At 52.2% G+C, this 14,301-nt stretch overlaps 1 protein-coding gene across 2 annotated transcripts in view; it reads right to left on the bottom strand.

Moving 5' to 3' along the window:
• Positions 1-6,509: 6,509 nt before the first annotated feature.
• Positions 6,510-14,301, bottom strand: part of C22H11orf49 (chromosome 22 C11orf49 homolog) — a 200,667-nt gene continuing 192,875 nt past the window's right edge. For both annotated transcript variants that reach the window (XM_038765114.1, XM_038765115.1), the window contains 2 exons: positions 8,036-8,099; positions 6,510-6,825 (listed from right to left, as the gene is read on the bottom strand). In XM_038765114.1, the coding sequence (XP_038621042.1) occupies positions 6,651-6,825; positions 8,036-8,099 (239 nt within the window). In that variant the 3' untranslated portion in view covers positions 6,510-6,650. The remainder of the gene's footprint in view (positions 6,826-8,035; positions 8,100-14,301) is intronic.

Here is a 14,301-nt window from a genome sequence, read left to right as displayed (position 1 = left end):
AAGGGCTAGCCATTTTTACCCCATTATTTAATCGCTCACATTTGAGCTCACCTGGAGGCCCCCGGCTCGCCCCACCCCACATCCTCCTCCTCCGTTTGCACTGATCACACTGGCCTTGGCAGTGGAGGCCCTTTCGTCCATCACTAGGGTTGCGGGGCGGGTGGGGGGAACGTACTGGGGTCCAGACATCCCCCGGCCCCCTGGGGCTAGGAGGCCAGGTTTCCATACCAAACGGGCATCCACGTTGCCCCGGCTCCTTCCCGGGAAGCGGTTTGACTGCCAGGCACGGCCTCTGTCGTAAGCCTGCGCCTGCGGGCCGCTCCCACCCTGACTGTAATGCTCTTGGGAGCTCCCCTCGAAGCTGGAGGGGGCGGCGAGATTTAGGGGGTCGAGAGGCCGAGGGGAGGGGATCCTTGTCTGCCATTCTCCCCACCCCCACCGTCCCCTCCCCAGCCGCTGCCTTGCCCTTAGCCGACCCCCACCGAGACGGCAGGAACTGTGCCCGCCCCTACTGTGCCAGCCAGGAGCCCAAGTCTTGTGACCCTTCTATTAACAGCTCAGAGGAACGCCGAGGTTGGCGATTCCCGACTCTGGCCTTGACTCTGTGAGCTCTCCTCCTCTCCCTCTTCCTCCCCAGCAAGGGAACCACCTCCCCCCTGGACTGTTTGTACTCTTTGCAACAAAGTGGTGTCAATAAAAGCCTGACCCAGAAACGGTCCGGAATCCAAGGAGATCCCGTGTCTTAAGACTCCCCCCCACCAACCGGGCCGCCGTCTTCTCTGAACTGCCAAGGGGGGCCGGGGGGAGAGGATCCCAGCTGGACTGGAGCCGAGAGTGGCCAGCTTGGCTCTGGGTACCAAAGACACGCGCTGGGAGTGGGGTGCAGCGGTCTCAGGTGCGGGGGAGAGAACCGGTCTTGGTTGGCACCGATTTCTGCCGAAATGTGGGCGGTTGACCGTGCAGCCAGAGCTGGGGCTGCTGCCTCAGGAATGGAGAGGGAGATGATGATGATGATTTGACTCACCCATCTCCCCTGACCCACCGTTTGCGGGAATTATTTTGGCAGTGAAGAGCGCCCGGGCCGAGCGGTGCAATTTTTGAATCGGAGGGCGTAATGGGCCTCGCAACCAGGAGTGCCAACTTAGTATCGAGGGCAGGGCCGAGCTTGGGGCAACAGAAGAGAAAGGTCAGATAATTTCAGGATGTGGAAAGTGGGCCGCTGGGCCCGCATCCCCAGTCATACATATTTGTTAAGCGCTTACTATGTTCTAAGCTCTGGGGGGGATACAAGGTGATCAGGTTGTCCCCCGGGGAGCTCACGGTCTTCATCCCCATTTTCCAGATGAGGGAACTGAGGCGCAGAGAAGTGACTTGCCCACAGTCACCCAGCCGACGATGGGCAGAGCTGGGATTTGAACCCATGACCTCCGACTCCAAAGCCCAGGCTCTTTCCACTGAGCCAAGCTGCTTCTCTGATGGAGGGGTCAGCGAGGGGTGGTGAGGGGGTAAGGGTGGTTTTCAATCAGCCTGCAGCAATGCAGAGCTCGCTGTGGGCAGCTGGGGACCGTCGGCATCCGAGTGGCAGGAGTCGCCTTACCCGGGCACCCTTAAAGGGCCTCTAGAACGAGCAGCTCTTCTTCCCCATAATCTTTGGGAATGGGGGACAAAAAGAGGTCCCCCAAGGTGGACCGGCGTGGTGGGGCCACACTGAGCCGAACAACCATCTACCCTCAACATTTTGACCCATTTGAGGCAAAGGGGCAGAGATTTGAAAGACCGAGGTTAGCTAGGGTGCCAAGGGGATAGCCTGGTGGGGCTAGAAGGGTCAGCTGGGACTCCCTTCTTTAGCAGTAGGAGGGACTCACCCACCTCCCCTGACCCACCGTTTGCAGGAATTATTTTGGCAGGAAGAGTGCCCGGGCTGAGTGGTGTGATTTTTGAATCGGAGGGCGTAATGGGCCCCTTAACAAGGAGTGCCAACTTAGTATCGAGGGCAGGGCCGAGCTTGGGGCAAAAGAAGAGAAAGGTCAGGATGTGGACGGTGGGCCGCTGGGCCCGCATCCCCAGTCATACAGACACTCACTGGGAAGGTGGAAAATGGCCCACATTCATTCACTCATTCGTATTGAGCACTTACTGTGTTCGGAGCACTGTACTAAGCACTTGGGAAGTACAAGTTGGCAGTCTGAGGCCAGGGAGAGGGACTGGCAGACACTGGGCTGGGGAGGTGGGCGTGCTGGTGTCTCTGTGTTGGCTGGGTGTCTCGTTGTCGCTTGTGGTTGGGGTTTAAGAAGCGCCCGTTCCCCACTGAGGCCCGGAGGGGATGGCGCGGGGTGGGCAGGGCTAGCCCACCCCCAACTCCATCCCTGTGGAAGCGATGGCCTCCGTCGCGTCTACCCCCCGCGCCCAGCTCCCCACCGGTACGGCCCGTGAGACCGGGGCCGCGCTGTGTGGGAATGAGCCAACGGGGAGGCCGAAGGCAGGGGCGGCCGGGCCGTGAAACCCTCGTCCCCATCCGGAAAGCGTCACGTTTGGGGTTGAAACCTTCCCAGGCTCAGTCCAAGGGGAACCGCCGGGCCGCGGGGGCCCGATTATTCCCCTCATTGTAAGGCGTGAAAGCGGGAACAGTGGGGTAGGGTCTTTGGCAGAAGCTGCGGACGTATTAAGTGGCGCTCTCCCTTTGCCTTCTCCCACCCCCTTGTCTCCTCTCCCCCAGACCCCTATTTTCTCCACGCCCCCACTGCAGCCTCTTAGGGGGCCGAGGAGGAAACAGGCATCGTGCTGGGCGATGGCTGGGGTTTGTGAGGTTGGGTCGGCACAAGTGGACTTCTCTAGCTCACCATCAATCGTATTTATTGAGCGCTTACTATGTGCAGAGCACTGTACTAAGCGCTTGGGAAGTACAAATTGGCAACATATACAGACAGTCCCTACCCAACAGTGGGCTCACAGTCTAAAAGCTCACGTCCACTACCCCTCTGTGCTCGGCCTCTCCCTCTGATGGGCCGGGGGAGCCCCTAGTAGGGTGTTGCCTTCTTCCTTGGCCAGGCCGGGGGCCACAGGGCTGGGGAAATCGGTGTTTGAACAGCTGCCAGGGCTCGATCAATCAATCAGTCGTATTTATTGAGCGCTTACTGTGTGCAGAGCACTGTACTAAGCGCTTGGGAAGTCCAAGTTGACAACATATACAGTCCCTACCCAACAGTGGGCTCACAGTCTAAACGCCGCCCGTAGGCACAGGGCAACCCTTCGGCGTCTCCCTTGGGGGTGCCCGGGAAGTGTCCCCCATTTCCCTAACTCCTTTGCCTTGGTACCTGCTTTCAGAGCTGTTATGTTGCCAACTTGTACTTCCCGAGCGCTTAGTACAGTGCTCTGCACACAGTAAGCGCTCAACAAATGCGATTGATTGATTGGGAGCGATCTGCAGTCATTCAATCGTATTGATTGAGCGCTTACCGCGTGCAGAGCACTGGACTAAGCCCTTGGGAAGTCCCAAGTCGGCAACATATAGAGACGGTCCCTACTCAACAGCGGGCTCACAGTCTAGAAGGGGGGAGATGGACAACAAAACTAAAGATATTAATAAAATAAAATAAACAGAATAGTAAATATGGACGAGTAAAATAAATGGAGTAATAAATCTGTACCAGTCCTCTCTTTCTCAAGGAGGGGCCCGAGGCAGGCCCCTGAACATCTGGAGAGAAGCCAAAGCGTGGTGAGAAGCTCCCACCCTCTCCCCCTTCTAGGCTGTGAGCCCACTGTTGGGTAGGGACCGTCTCTATATGTTGCCAACTTGTACTTCCCAAGCGCTTAGTACAGTGCTCTGCACACAGTAAGCGCTCAATAAATACGATTGATTGATTGATTATGGCTATCCAGCACCAACTTTAATCTTCCCACTTCATCGAGGAGCAGCACGGCCTGGTCGAAAGAGCACGGGCCCAGGAGGCAGAGGACCTGGGTTCGGATCCTAGCTCTGCCACTTTGCTGCGTGTCCTTGGGCAAATCATTTAGCTGCCCGGTGCCTCAGTGACTTCATTTGTAAAACGGGGATTAAAGGTGCGAGTCCCGTTTGGGACACGGACTGTGTCCGGCCTGATTTCTAGACTGTGAGCCCACTGTTGGGTAGGGACCGTCTCTATGTGTTGCCAACTTGTACTTCCCAAGCGCTTAGTCCAGTGCTCTGCACACAGTATGCGCTCAATAAATACGATTGCGCATTTATTACTCTATGTATTTTACTTGTACATATTCTATTTATTTTATTTTGTTAATATGTTTTGTTTTGTTGTCTGTCTCCCCCTTCTAGACTGTGAGCCCGCTGTTGGGTAGGGACCGTCTCTATGTGTTGCCAACTTGTACTTCCCAAGCACTTAGTCGAGTGCTCTGCACACAGTAAGCGCTCAATAAATACAATTGCGCATTTATTACTCTATTTTACTTGTACATATTCTATTTTATTTTGTTAATATGTTTTGTTTTGTTGTCCGTCTCCCCCTTCTAGACTGTGAGCCCGCTGTTGGGTAGGGACCGTCTCTAGATGTTGCCAACTTGGACTTCCCAAGCGCTTAGTACAGTGCTGTGCACCAAGTAAGCGCTCAATAAATATGATTGAATGAATGAATGAATGATTGATTTATCTTGTATCGACCCCAGTGCTTAGTACAGTGCCCGGCATGTGGAGTTTAACAAGCGGCATGACAAAAAGAGCCACAAAGCCTCCCCGAACTCTTAATTCCAAGCCTCAAACACCCAACATTATATTATGTAGTCAACAGTGGGAGGCTCAGAAGGGATGGTGCGATTTTATTTATTTATTTTTTTAAAGGAAAAGCTGCCTTTCCCCAAACTCTACCTCTGGGTGTCTGGCATTGGGAGGTTGTGGACCGATTCCTGAAACCGGGCTTTGTTGGGAGGAAAGTGAGTATCCCATGGTGTCTTCCCCGCCCCCGGGACAGCTCGACTCTGCCTCCATCCATCCTTGCAGGCCGGGAGTTGGTAGATAATCCTGATGAGGTGTAAGCGATGGTTCTCATTCATTCATTCAATCATTTATTGAGCGCTTACTGTGTGCAGAGCACTGTACTGAGCGCTTGGGAAGGACAAGTTGGCAACATCTAGAGACGGTCCTTACCCAACAGCGGGCTCACAGTCTAGAAGGGGGAGACAGACAACAAAACAAAACATGCTAGCAAGATAAAATAAATAGAATAAATATGTACAAATGAAAGAGTAATAAGTATGTACAAACATCTATTCATTCATTCATCCATTCAATCATATTTATTGAGCGCCTACTGTGTACAGAGCACTGGACCAAGCGCTTGGGAAGGGCAAGTTGGCAACATCTAGAGACGGTCCCCACCCAACAGCGGGCCCACAATCTAGAAGGGGGGAGACAGAGAACAAAACATATTAGCAAAATAAAATAAATAGAATAAATATGTACAAATGAAACAAATAGAGGTAATAAATCTGCGGGCTCACAGTCTGGAAGGGGGAGATAGAGAACAAAACACATTAGCAAAATAGAATATGTACAAATGAATCAGGGCGTGGGGCTACGGAGGATCTCAACAGCTTTAATTGAGCCCACTGTTGGGTAGGGACCGTCTCTCTATGTTGCCAACTTGTACGTCCCAAGCGCTTAGTACAGTGCTCTGCAAACAGTAAGCGCTCAATAAATACGACTGAATGAATGAAGGGCCAAAGACGGCTCTCGGGGGGAATGTGGTGGGGGCCACAGGAGAAGCGGGGCCTGAGCAATAGGCTGGATGGATGGGGGTCCGCTGACACTCAGCCACCCAGAAGCATTCATTCATTCAATCGTATTTATTGAGCGCTTACTGTGTGCAGAGCACTGGACTAAGCGCTTGGGAAGGACAAGTTGGCAACAAATAGAGACGGTCCCTACCCAACGGTGGGTCGACAGACTAGAAGCAGTGTAGTGCAACTTTCCAGCTTCACTGAGGCCGTCTTGGAGGGGCAGCGGGGGTGACGGGGGTCTCTCTTTGGGGGGGCAACTGGGAGTCACGGCGGGGACCTGAACGCTGTCAGAGTCAAATGGGAGGGGGTGGGGGGGGGGGCCCTGGCTTGGCTGGTTCAGCGTGGCTCAGTGGAAAGAGCCCGGGCTTTGGAGTCAGAGGTCATGGGTTCAAATCCCGGCTCTGCCAATTGTCAGCTGGGTGACCACGGGCAAGTCACTTAGCTTCCCTGTGCCCCAGTGACCTCATCTGTAAAATGGGGATGAAGACTGTGAGCCCCACACGGGACAATCTGATCACCTTGTATCCTCCCCAGCACTTCGAACGGTGCTTTGCACATAGTAGGTGCTTAACAAATGCCATCATTATTATTATTATTGTTATTATAGGCCCGCTCTGCCTCGGTGGCACAAGGGTTTGGCATCGGGGTTTGTCGTTCGGGGCTGCGGACCAGGAGAGGGCAGAGTCGCCTAGGAGCCGGCGGGGACCGGGGGCCGCCCAGCGGACAGGCCGGGGCCAGAGGAATCCATCAATCAGTCGTATTTATTGAGCGCTTACTGGAGGAAAGCAGCAAAGGGGAGGCCTTTGGGCTGCTGAGGGATGGGCAGGGCAAGGCCAGGGCGAGAGGGAGGAGGCCGGGCCCAGGCAGGGCCCCGCACGCCGCTTCTAGGGTTCGGATTCGTCGGTGTCTTCCGTGGAGCCCTCGCTCTCGCCGTCCAGTCTGCGCGGGTGATGGAGCGGCCTCCAGGGAGATGCCACCCGGGGCGGCGTCCTGGAGGACGGGCCGCTGCCCTCCGCGCTGCAGGCCGGGGGAGGCGGGAGCCCGGGCACCTGGGCCAGCCTGGAGGGAGGAAGGAAGAAGGCGTCGGAACTCCGATTCCCCTTCGCCCCGCGTGTTTGTAAAGTTTGTGATGCCAGTGGGGCTTCGACCTGGTCCCCGAAAGCCCCGGGCCCAGCCCCTGCCTCCCCCTTTTAGACTGTGGGCCCACTGTTGGGTAGGGACTGTCTCTATACGATGCCAACTTGGACTTCCCAAGCGCTTAGTCCGGCGCTCTGCACACAGTAAGCGCTCAATGAATACGATCGATGATGATGATGACTACATCTTTGGAAGAGAGGCCGATCGGAGGGATGGGCCCCAATTCCCCCCCGGCCCAGATGTTTCCCCCCACTCCCTCCGTGGGGCTGCTCGGCGCCGGGCGAGGGCCGCCGCAACCGTCCCGGGCGTTTTGGTTGCTGCAGGAAGGGAGGAGGCCACACCGCTCTCCTCTCCCCGCTGTCCCGCTGGCCTCGGACTGGGGATGGGAGGTCAAACCGGAACGGGGCGCCGGTCGGTTCTGATGAGCCCACTGTTGGGTAGGGACTGTCTCTATATGTTGCCAATTTGTACTTCCCAGGCGCTTAGTACAGTGCTCTGCACATAGTAAGCGCTCAATAAATACGATTGATGATGATGATCGCCGGAGGGATCGGCTGATTGACCACGAGTGCGAGGTCTGGGGAGACTCCAGTCCACCCTGCGGCCCGGTGTGGGCTACAGGGACGCCACAGCCGGGAACCCCGGGGGCGTGGGCCGCTTGGCAGCACGGGTCAGCTGCCCCCCAAGCCCGCCCCAGAGTGGCCCCCGTGCCCTCTGCGCCCTGCCCACTGTGAGACTGTGAGCCCACTGTTGGGTAGGGACTGTCTCTATATGTTGCCAATTTGTACTTCCCAAGCGCTTAGTACAGTGCTCTGCACATAGTAAGTGCTCAATAAATACAATTGATGATGATGATGATGATGATGATGATGCCCAGAGCCACGCCAAGCGCTGCGGGAGCAGTCGGTGCTACCGGTGGCCAACTGTAGTTTCGAATGGGGACCAGGCCGCCTAGGACCGGAGTCCTTGCTCTAGATCAATCAATCAATCGTATTTATTGAGCGCTTACTGTGTCTAGATGCCAGGGAGAGGTGACCCGGCAACGGCAGCGCTGCTCTTTTAGCGGGGCCCCGCTCCGGCCCGCTCCGCCCTCCCACCTGCCCACCCCAGCCCGGGCCAGACGGCTACTTACAGCCTCTCCAGCTCTTCATCCATGGGGGGATCGTGCATCAGATCTGCCCTGTCTGGCAGAGCCCCTGCAAGACAGCGGTGAGGCCGGCTCGGTTCAAGGGATCAGGGATCAAGGGATCAGCCTTCTCTCTGATCTCCCATCCTCGTGTCTCTCTCCACTTCAATCCATACTTCATGCCGCTGCCCGGATTATCTTTGTCCAGAAACGCTCTGGGCATGTTACTCCCCTCCTCAAAAATCTCCAGTGGCTACCAATCAACCTACGCATCAGGCAGAAACTCCTCACCCTGGGTTTCAAGGCTGTCCGTCACCTCACTCCCTCCTACCTCACCTCCCTTCTGTCCTTCTCCAGCCCAGCCCGCACCCTCCGCTCCTCCGCCACTAATCTCCTCACTGTACCTCGCTCTCGCCTGTCCCGCCATCGACCCCCGGCCCACGTCATCCCCCCGGCCCGAAATGCCCTCCCTCTGCCCATCCGCCAAGCTGGCTCTCTTCCTCCCTTCAAGGCCCTACTGAGAGCTCACCTCCTCCAGGAGGCCTTCCCAGACTGAGCCCCTTCCTTCCTCTCCCCCTCGTCCCCCTCTCCATCCCCCCATCTTACCTTCTTCCCTTCCCCACAGCACCTGTATATATGTATATATGTTTGTACGTATTTATTACTCTATTTTACTTGTACATATCTATTCTATTGATTTTATTTTGTTAGTATGTTTGGTTTTTTTCTCTGTCTCCCCCTTTTAGACTGTGAGCCCACTGTTGGGTAGGGACTGTCTCTATATGTTGCCAACTTGGGACTTCCCAAGCGCTTAGTACAGTGCTCTGCACACAGTAAGCGCTCAATAAATACGATTGATGATGATGATGATGAAGGGGCCGGGGAGACATCTCGAAGACGGCCCCGTCCCCCGCTCTCATCCGAGACTCCAGGCTGACGAACCCTCCCGTTGAAGCCCTTGCTTTCTCCGCCGAAAGATTCCCCTAGGAGGGACTCGTGTGCGAGGAGGGCACGCACAAGGCCCGGTGGGGCGACTTCAGCCGGAGGCCCCTCTCCAGGTAGAGCAGGGCCGCTTCACCCCCACCTAATAATAATAGTAACAACAATAAGTGTGGTTTTTGCTAAATGCCTGTTATGTAACCGTGCCTCAGTTACCTCATCTGTAAAATGGGGATGAAGACTGTGAGCCCCCGTTGGGACATCCTGAACACCTTGTAACCTCCCCAGCGCTTAGAACAGAGAAGCAGCGTGGCTCGGTGGAAAGAGCCCGGGCTTTGGAGTCAGAGGTCGTGGGTTCAAACCCCAGCCCTGCCAATTGTCAGCTGGGTGACTTTGGGCAAGTCACTTCACTTCTCTGGGCCTCAGTGACCTCATCTGGAAAATGGGGATGAAGACTGTGAGCCCCACGTGGGGCGACCTGATCACCTTGTAACCTCCCCAGCGCTTAGAACAGTGCTGTGCACATAGTAAGCGCTTAATAAATGCCATTTAAAAAAATACAAAAAAACCCCAGTGCTTTGCACATAGTAAGTGCTTAATAAATGCTATTATTATTATTATTATTATTATTATTATTATTATTATGTGCCAAGCACCGCTCTAAGTGCTAGGGAAGATACAAGGTAATCAGTTTGGACCCAATCCCTGTCCCACATGGGGTTCGCAGTCTTAATCTCCATTTAAGACTGTGAGCCCCATATGGGACAACCTGATCACCTTGTATTCCCCCCCAGCGCTTAGAACAGTGCTTCGCACATAGTAAGCACTTAATAAATGCTATTATTATTATTATTATTATTATTATTATTATTATTATTATTATTATTATGTGCCAAGCACCGTTCTAAGTGCTAGGGAAGATACAAGGTAATCAGTTTGGACCCAATCCCTGTCCCACATGGGGTTCGCAGTCTTAATCTCCATTTAAGACTGTGAGCCCCACATGGGACAACCTGATCACCTTGTATCCCCCCCAGCGCTTAGAACAGTGCTTCGCACATAGTAAGCGCTTAATAAATGCTATTATTATTATTATTATTATTATTATGTGCCAAGCACCGTTCTAAGTGCTAGGGAAGATACAAGGTAATCAGTTTGGACCCAATCCCTGTCCCACATGGGGTTCGCAGTCTTAATCTCCATTTAAGACTGTGAGCCCCACATGGGACAACCTGATCACCTTGTATCCCCCCCCAGCGCTTAGAACAGTGCTTCGCACATAGTAAGCGCTTAATAAATGCTATTATTATTATTATTATTATGTGCCAAGCACCGTTCTAAGTGCTAGGGAAGATACAAGGTAATCAGTTTGGACCCAATCCCTGTCCCACATGGGGTTCGCAGTCTTAATCTCCATTTAAGACTGTGAGCCCCATATGGGACAACCTGATCACCTTGTATTCCCCCCCAGCGCTTAGAACAGTGCTTCGCACAGAGTAAGCGCTTAATAAATGCTGTTATTATTATTATTATTATGTGCCAAGCACCGTTCTAAGTGCTAGGGAAGATACAAGGTAATCAGTTTGGACCCAATCCCTGTCCCACATGGGGTTCGCAGTCTTAATCTCCATTTAAGACTGTGAGCCCCACATGGGACAACCTGATCACCTTGTATCCCCCCCAGCACTTAGAACAGTGCTTCGCACATAGTAAGCGCTTAGTAAATGCTATTATTATTATTATTATTATTATTATTATTATTATGTGCCAAGCACCGCTCTACGTGCTAGGGAAGATACAAGGTAATCAGTTTGGACCCAATCCCTGTCCCACGTGGGGTTCGCAGTCTTAATCTCCATTTAAGACTGTGAGCCCCACATGGGACAACCTGATCACCTTGTATTCCCCCCCAGCGCTTAGAACAGTGCTTCGCACAGAGTAAGTGCTTAATAAATGCTGTTATTATTATTATTATTATTATGTGCCAAGCACCGTTCTAAGTGCTAGGGAAGATACAAGGTAATCAGTTTGGACCCAATCCCTGTCCCACATGGGGTTCGCAGTCTTAATCTCCATTTAAGACTGTGAGCCCCACATGGGACAACCTGATCACCTTGTATCCCCCCCAGCACTTAGAACAGTGCTTCGCACATAGTTAAGCACTTAACAAATGCCATCATCATTATTATTATTATTATTATTATTTTCCAGATGAGGTAACTGAGGCACAGAGAAGTTAAGTGGCTTGCCCAGGGTCACAGGGCTGGGCTGGAGTAGGACAGAAGGGAGGTGAGGTAGGAGGGGGCCACGGGATGGAAAGCCTGGAAGCCCAGGGTGAGGAGTTTCTCACCCGGCAATCCAGCAGCCACCTTTAACCTGGCAGAGCGCCGGGATGCGGGCAGGATTCTGGCCTACGGAAAAAAGAGGCTGGCAGTGGGAGTTGAATCGGCGTGAGGAGACTTTCTCCTGTCCAGTTCAGTCTGAACTGGGTAGGGACTGTCTCTCTATGTTGCCAACTTGGACTTCCCAAGCACTTAGTACAGTGCTCTGCACACAGTAAGCGCTCAATAAATACGACTGATTGATTGAACTGCTGAGAATCTCATTAGAGCGCGTCGGTGGGGCAGTGGGGAATGCCTGGATTCCAGGACGGAGACCACCCAGGCTTGGGTGGCCGGTCCTTTCCGGGATGATGTCAAGGAACGGGATGGGCCCCCGGGGAAGACAGACAGAGCCACATTCTTTGGCTCTAAAGAGCGGACTGGACGCGAAGGGGTAATTCATTCATTCAATCGTATTTATTGAGCGCTTATTGTGTGCAGAGCACTGGACTAAGCGCTTGGGAAGTCCAAGTTGGCAACATATAGGGACGGTCCCTCCCCAACAGTGGGCTCACAGTCTAATAATAATAATAATGATGGCATTTGTTAAGTGCTTACTATCATCAATCGTATTTATTGAGCGCTTACTGTGTGCAGAGCACTGGACTAAGCGCTTGGGAAGTCCAAGTTGGCAACATATAGAGACGGTCCCTCCCCAACAGTGGGCTCACAGCCTAATAATAATAATAATGATGGCATTTGTTAAGTGCTTACTATCATCAATCGTATTTATTGAGCGCTTACTGTGTGCAGAGCACTGGACTAAGCGCTTGGGAAGTACAAGTTGGCAACATATAGAGACGGTCCCTACCCAACAGTGGGCTCACAGTCTAATAATAAAAATAATGATGGCATTTGTTAAGTGCTTACTATCATCAATCGTATTTATTGAGCGCTTACTGTGTGCAGAGCACTGTACTAAGCGCTTGGGAAGTACAAGTTGGCAACATATAGAGACGGTCCCTACCCAACAGTGGGCTCACAGTCTAAAAGGGGGAGACAGAGAACAAAACCAAACATACTAACAAAATAAAATAAATAGAATAGATATGTACAAGTAAAATAAATAAATAGAGTAACAAATATGTACAAACATATGTACAAACATACTATGTGCCGAGCACTGTTCTAAGCGCTGGAGGGGGGGATACAATGTGATCAAGTTGTCCCACGTGGGGCTCAGAGTCTTAATCCCCATTTTACAGACGAGGTCACTGAGGCTCAGAGAAGTGAAGTGACTTGCCCCAGGTCACACAGCAGACATGTGGCGGAGTCGGGACTTGAACCCATGACCTCTGCCTCCAAATCAATCAATCAGTCGTATTTATTGAGCGCTTACTGTGTGCAGGGCACCGTCCTAAGCGCTTGGGAAGTACAAGTCTTTCCACTGAGCCACGCTGCTTTTCTAGACTGTGAGTAGGGACCGTCTCTAGATGTTGCCAACTTGGACTTCCCAAGTCCAGTGCTCTGCACACAGTAAGTGCTCAATAAATACGATTGATTGATTGAGTCTCTGTGCAGCGACGGAAAGGGTACGGCAAGGGTGGTCCGAGGGGCGTAACTGGATTCAGAGCTGAAGGCGGGACAGGGGCACAGGATGTGGTCTAGGCTGGCAATAAAAAGGGCAGTAATTATCCAGCCCAGTGCCAGGAAAGCTCAACCACCAAAGCGTGGGGCCGGGCAAGGACTCAGAGTTTTTTTTGTTTTTTTTTGTTTTTTTTTTTGGCATTTATTAAGCGCTTACTATGTGCAAAGCACTGTTCTAAGCGCTGGGAAGGTTACAAGGTGATCAGGTTGTCCCACGGGGGGCTCACAGTCTTCATCCCCATTTTACAGAAGAGGTAACTGAGGCCAAGAGAAGTTAAGTGACTTGTAATAATAATAATGATGACATTTGTTAAGTGCTTACTATGTGCAAAGCACTGTTCTAAGCACTGAGGAGGTTACAGGGTGATCAGGTTGTCCCACGGGGGGCTCACAGTCTTCATCCCCATTTTCCAGATGAGGTCACTGAGGCCCAGAGAAGTGAAGCGACTTGCCCAAAGTCACACAGCTGGCAATTGGCGGAGCTGGGATTTGAACCCATGACCTCTGACTCCCAAGCCCGTGTTCTTTTCCACTGAGCCACGCTGCTTCTCTCTTCTTCTCGCTTCTTCTCTCTTCTCTAGAGTCGCCACAGAGAGTCTCCGGGATGAGTAGTCGGATGGATCTAAGCCTGACCTTGGGTTAAATCACTTTTAATCTTTCTGTACCTCAGTCTGCAAGGATGTTGAGATACTATCTCTGAAAAGCACTTTGAATTACTGGGGGAGTAATCCCATATACATTCATGACGGTTTGGTATTATTTATTTGGTATTATTACGGTATATATGTTTGTACATATTTATTACTCTATTTTATTTGTACATATCTATTCTATTTATTTCATTTTGTCAGTACGTTTGGTTTTGTTCTCTGTCTCTCCCTTTTAGACTGTGAGCCCACTGTTGGGTAGGGACTGTCTCTATATGTACTTCCCAAGCGCTCAGTACAGTGCTCTGCACACAGTAAGCGCTCAATAAATATGATTGATGAGGATGATGATTACGGTGATATTTACAGCGCAATCACGCATACTGAAAGATAGCAAGTCCCTCACAAGGCATGATGGAAATTGCCCGACTTTTGGTTCTGGATTTTAGGATCTTGAAAATGGTTTTGTTTTCAATGTTCCCTCAAAAACAAGAGAAAAAAAAAATGGTCCCTCTCCTCCTCTGCTCTGATTCTGCATCGAACTCTGTGTTCTTCTCACTTTTGGCTCTTCTAACGAGAAGGAGCGTGGCTTGGTGGAAAGAGCCCGGGCTTGGGAGTCAAAGGATGTGGGTTCTAATCCCGGCTCCGCCACTTGTCTGCTGTGTGACCTTGGGCAAGCCGCTTGACTACTCTGTGCCTCAGTTGCCTCATCTGGGAA

The sequence above is a fragment of the Tachyglossus aculeatus genome, chromosome 22 (genome assembly GCF_015852505.1).
Source record: "Tachyglossus aculeatus isolate mTacAcu1 chromosome 22, mTacAcu1.pri, whole genome shotgun sequence".
NCBI lineage: Eukaryota > Metazoa > Chordata > Mammalia > Monotremata > Tachyglossidae > Tachyglossus > Tachyglossus aculeatus.
This window is presented reverse-complemented; position numbering and strand designations above follow the sequence as displayed.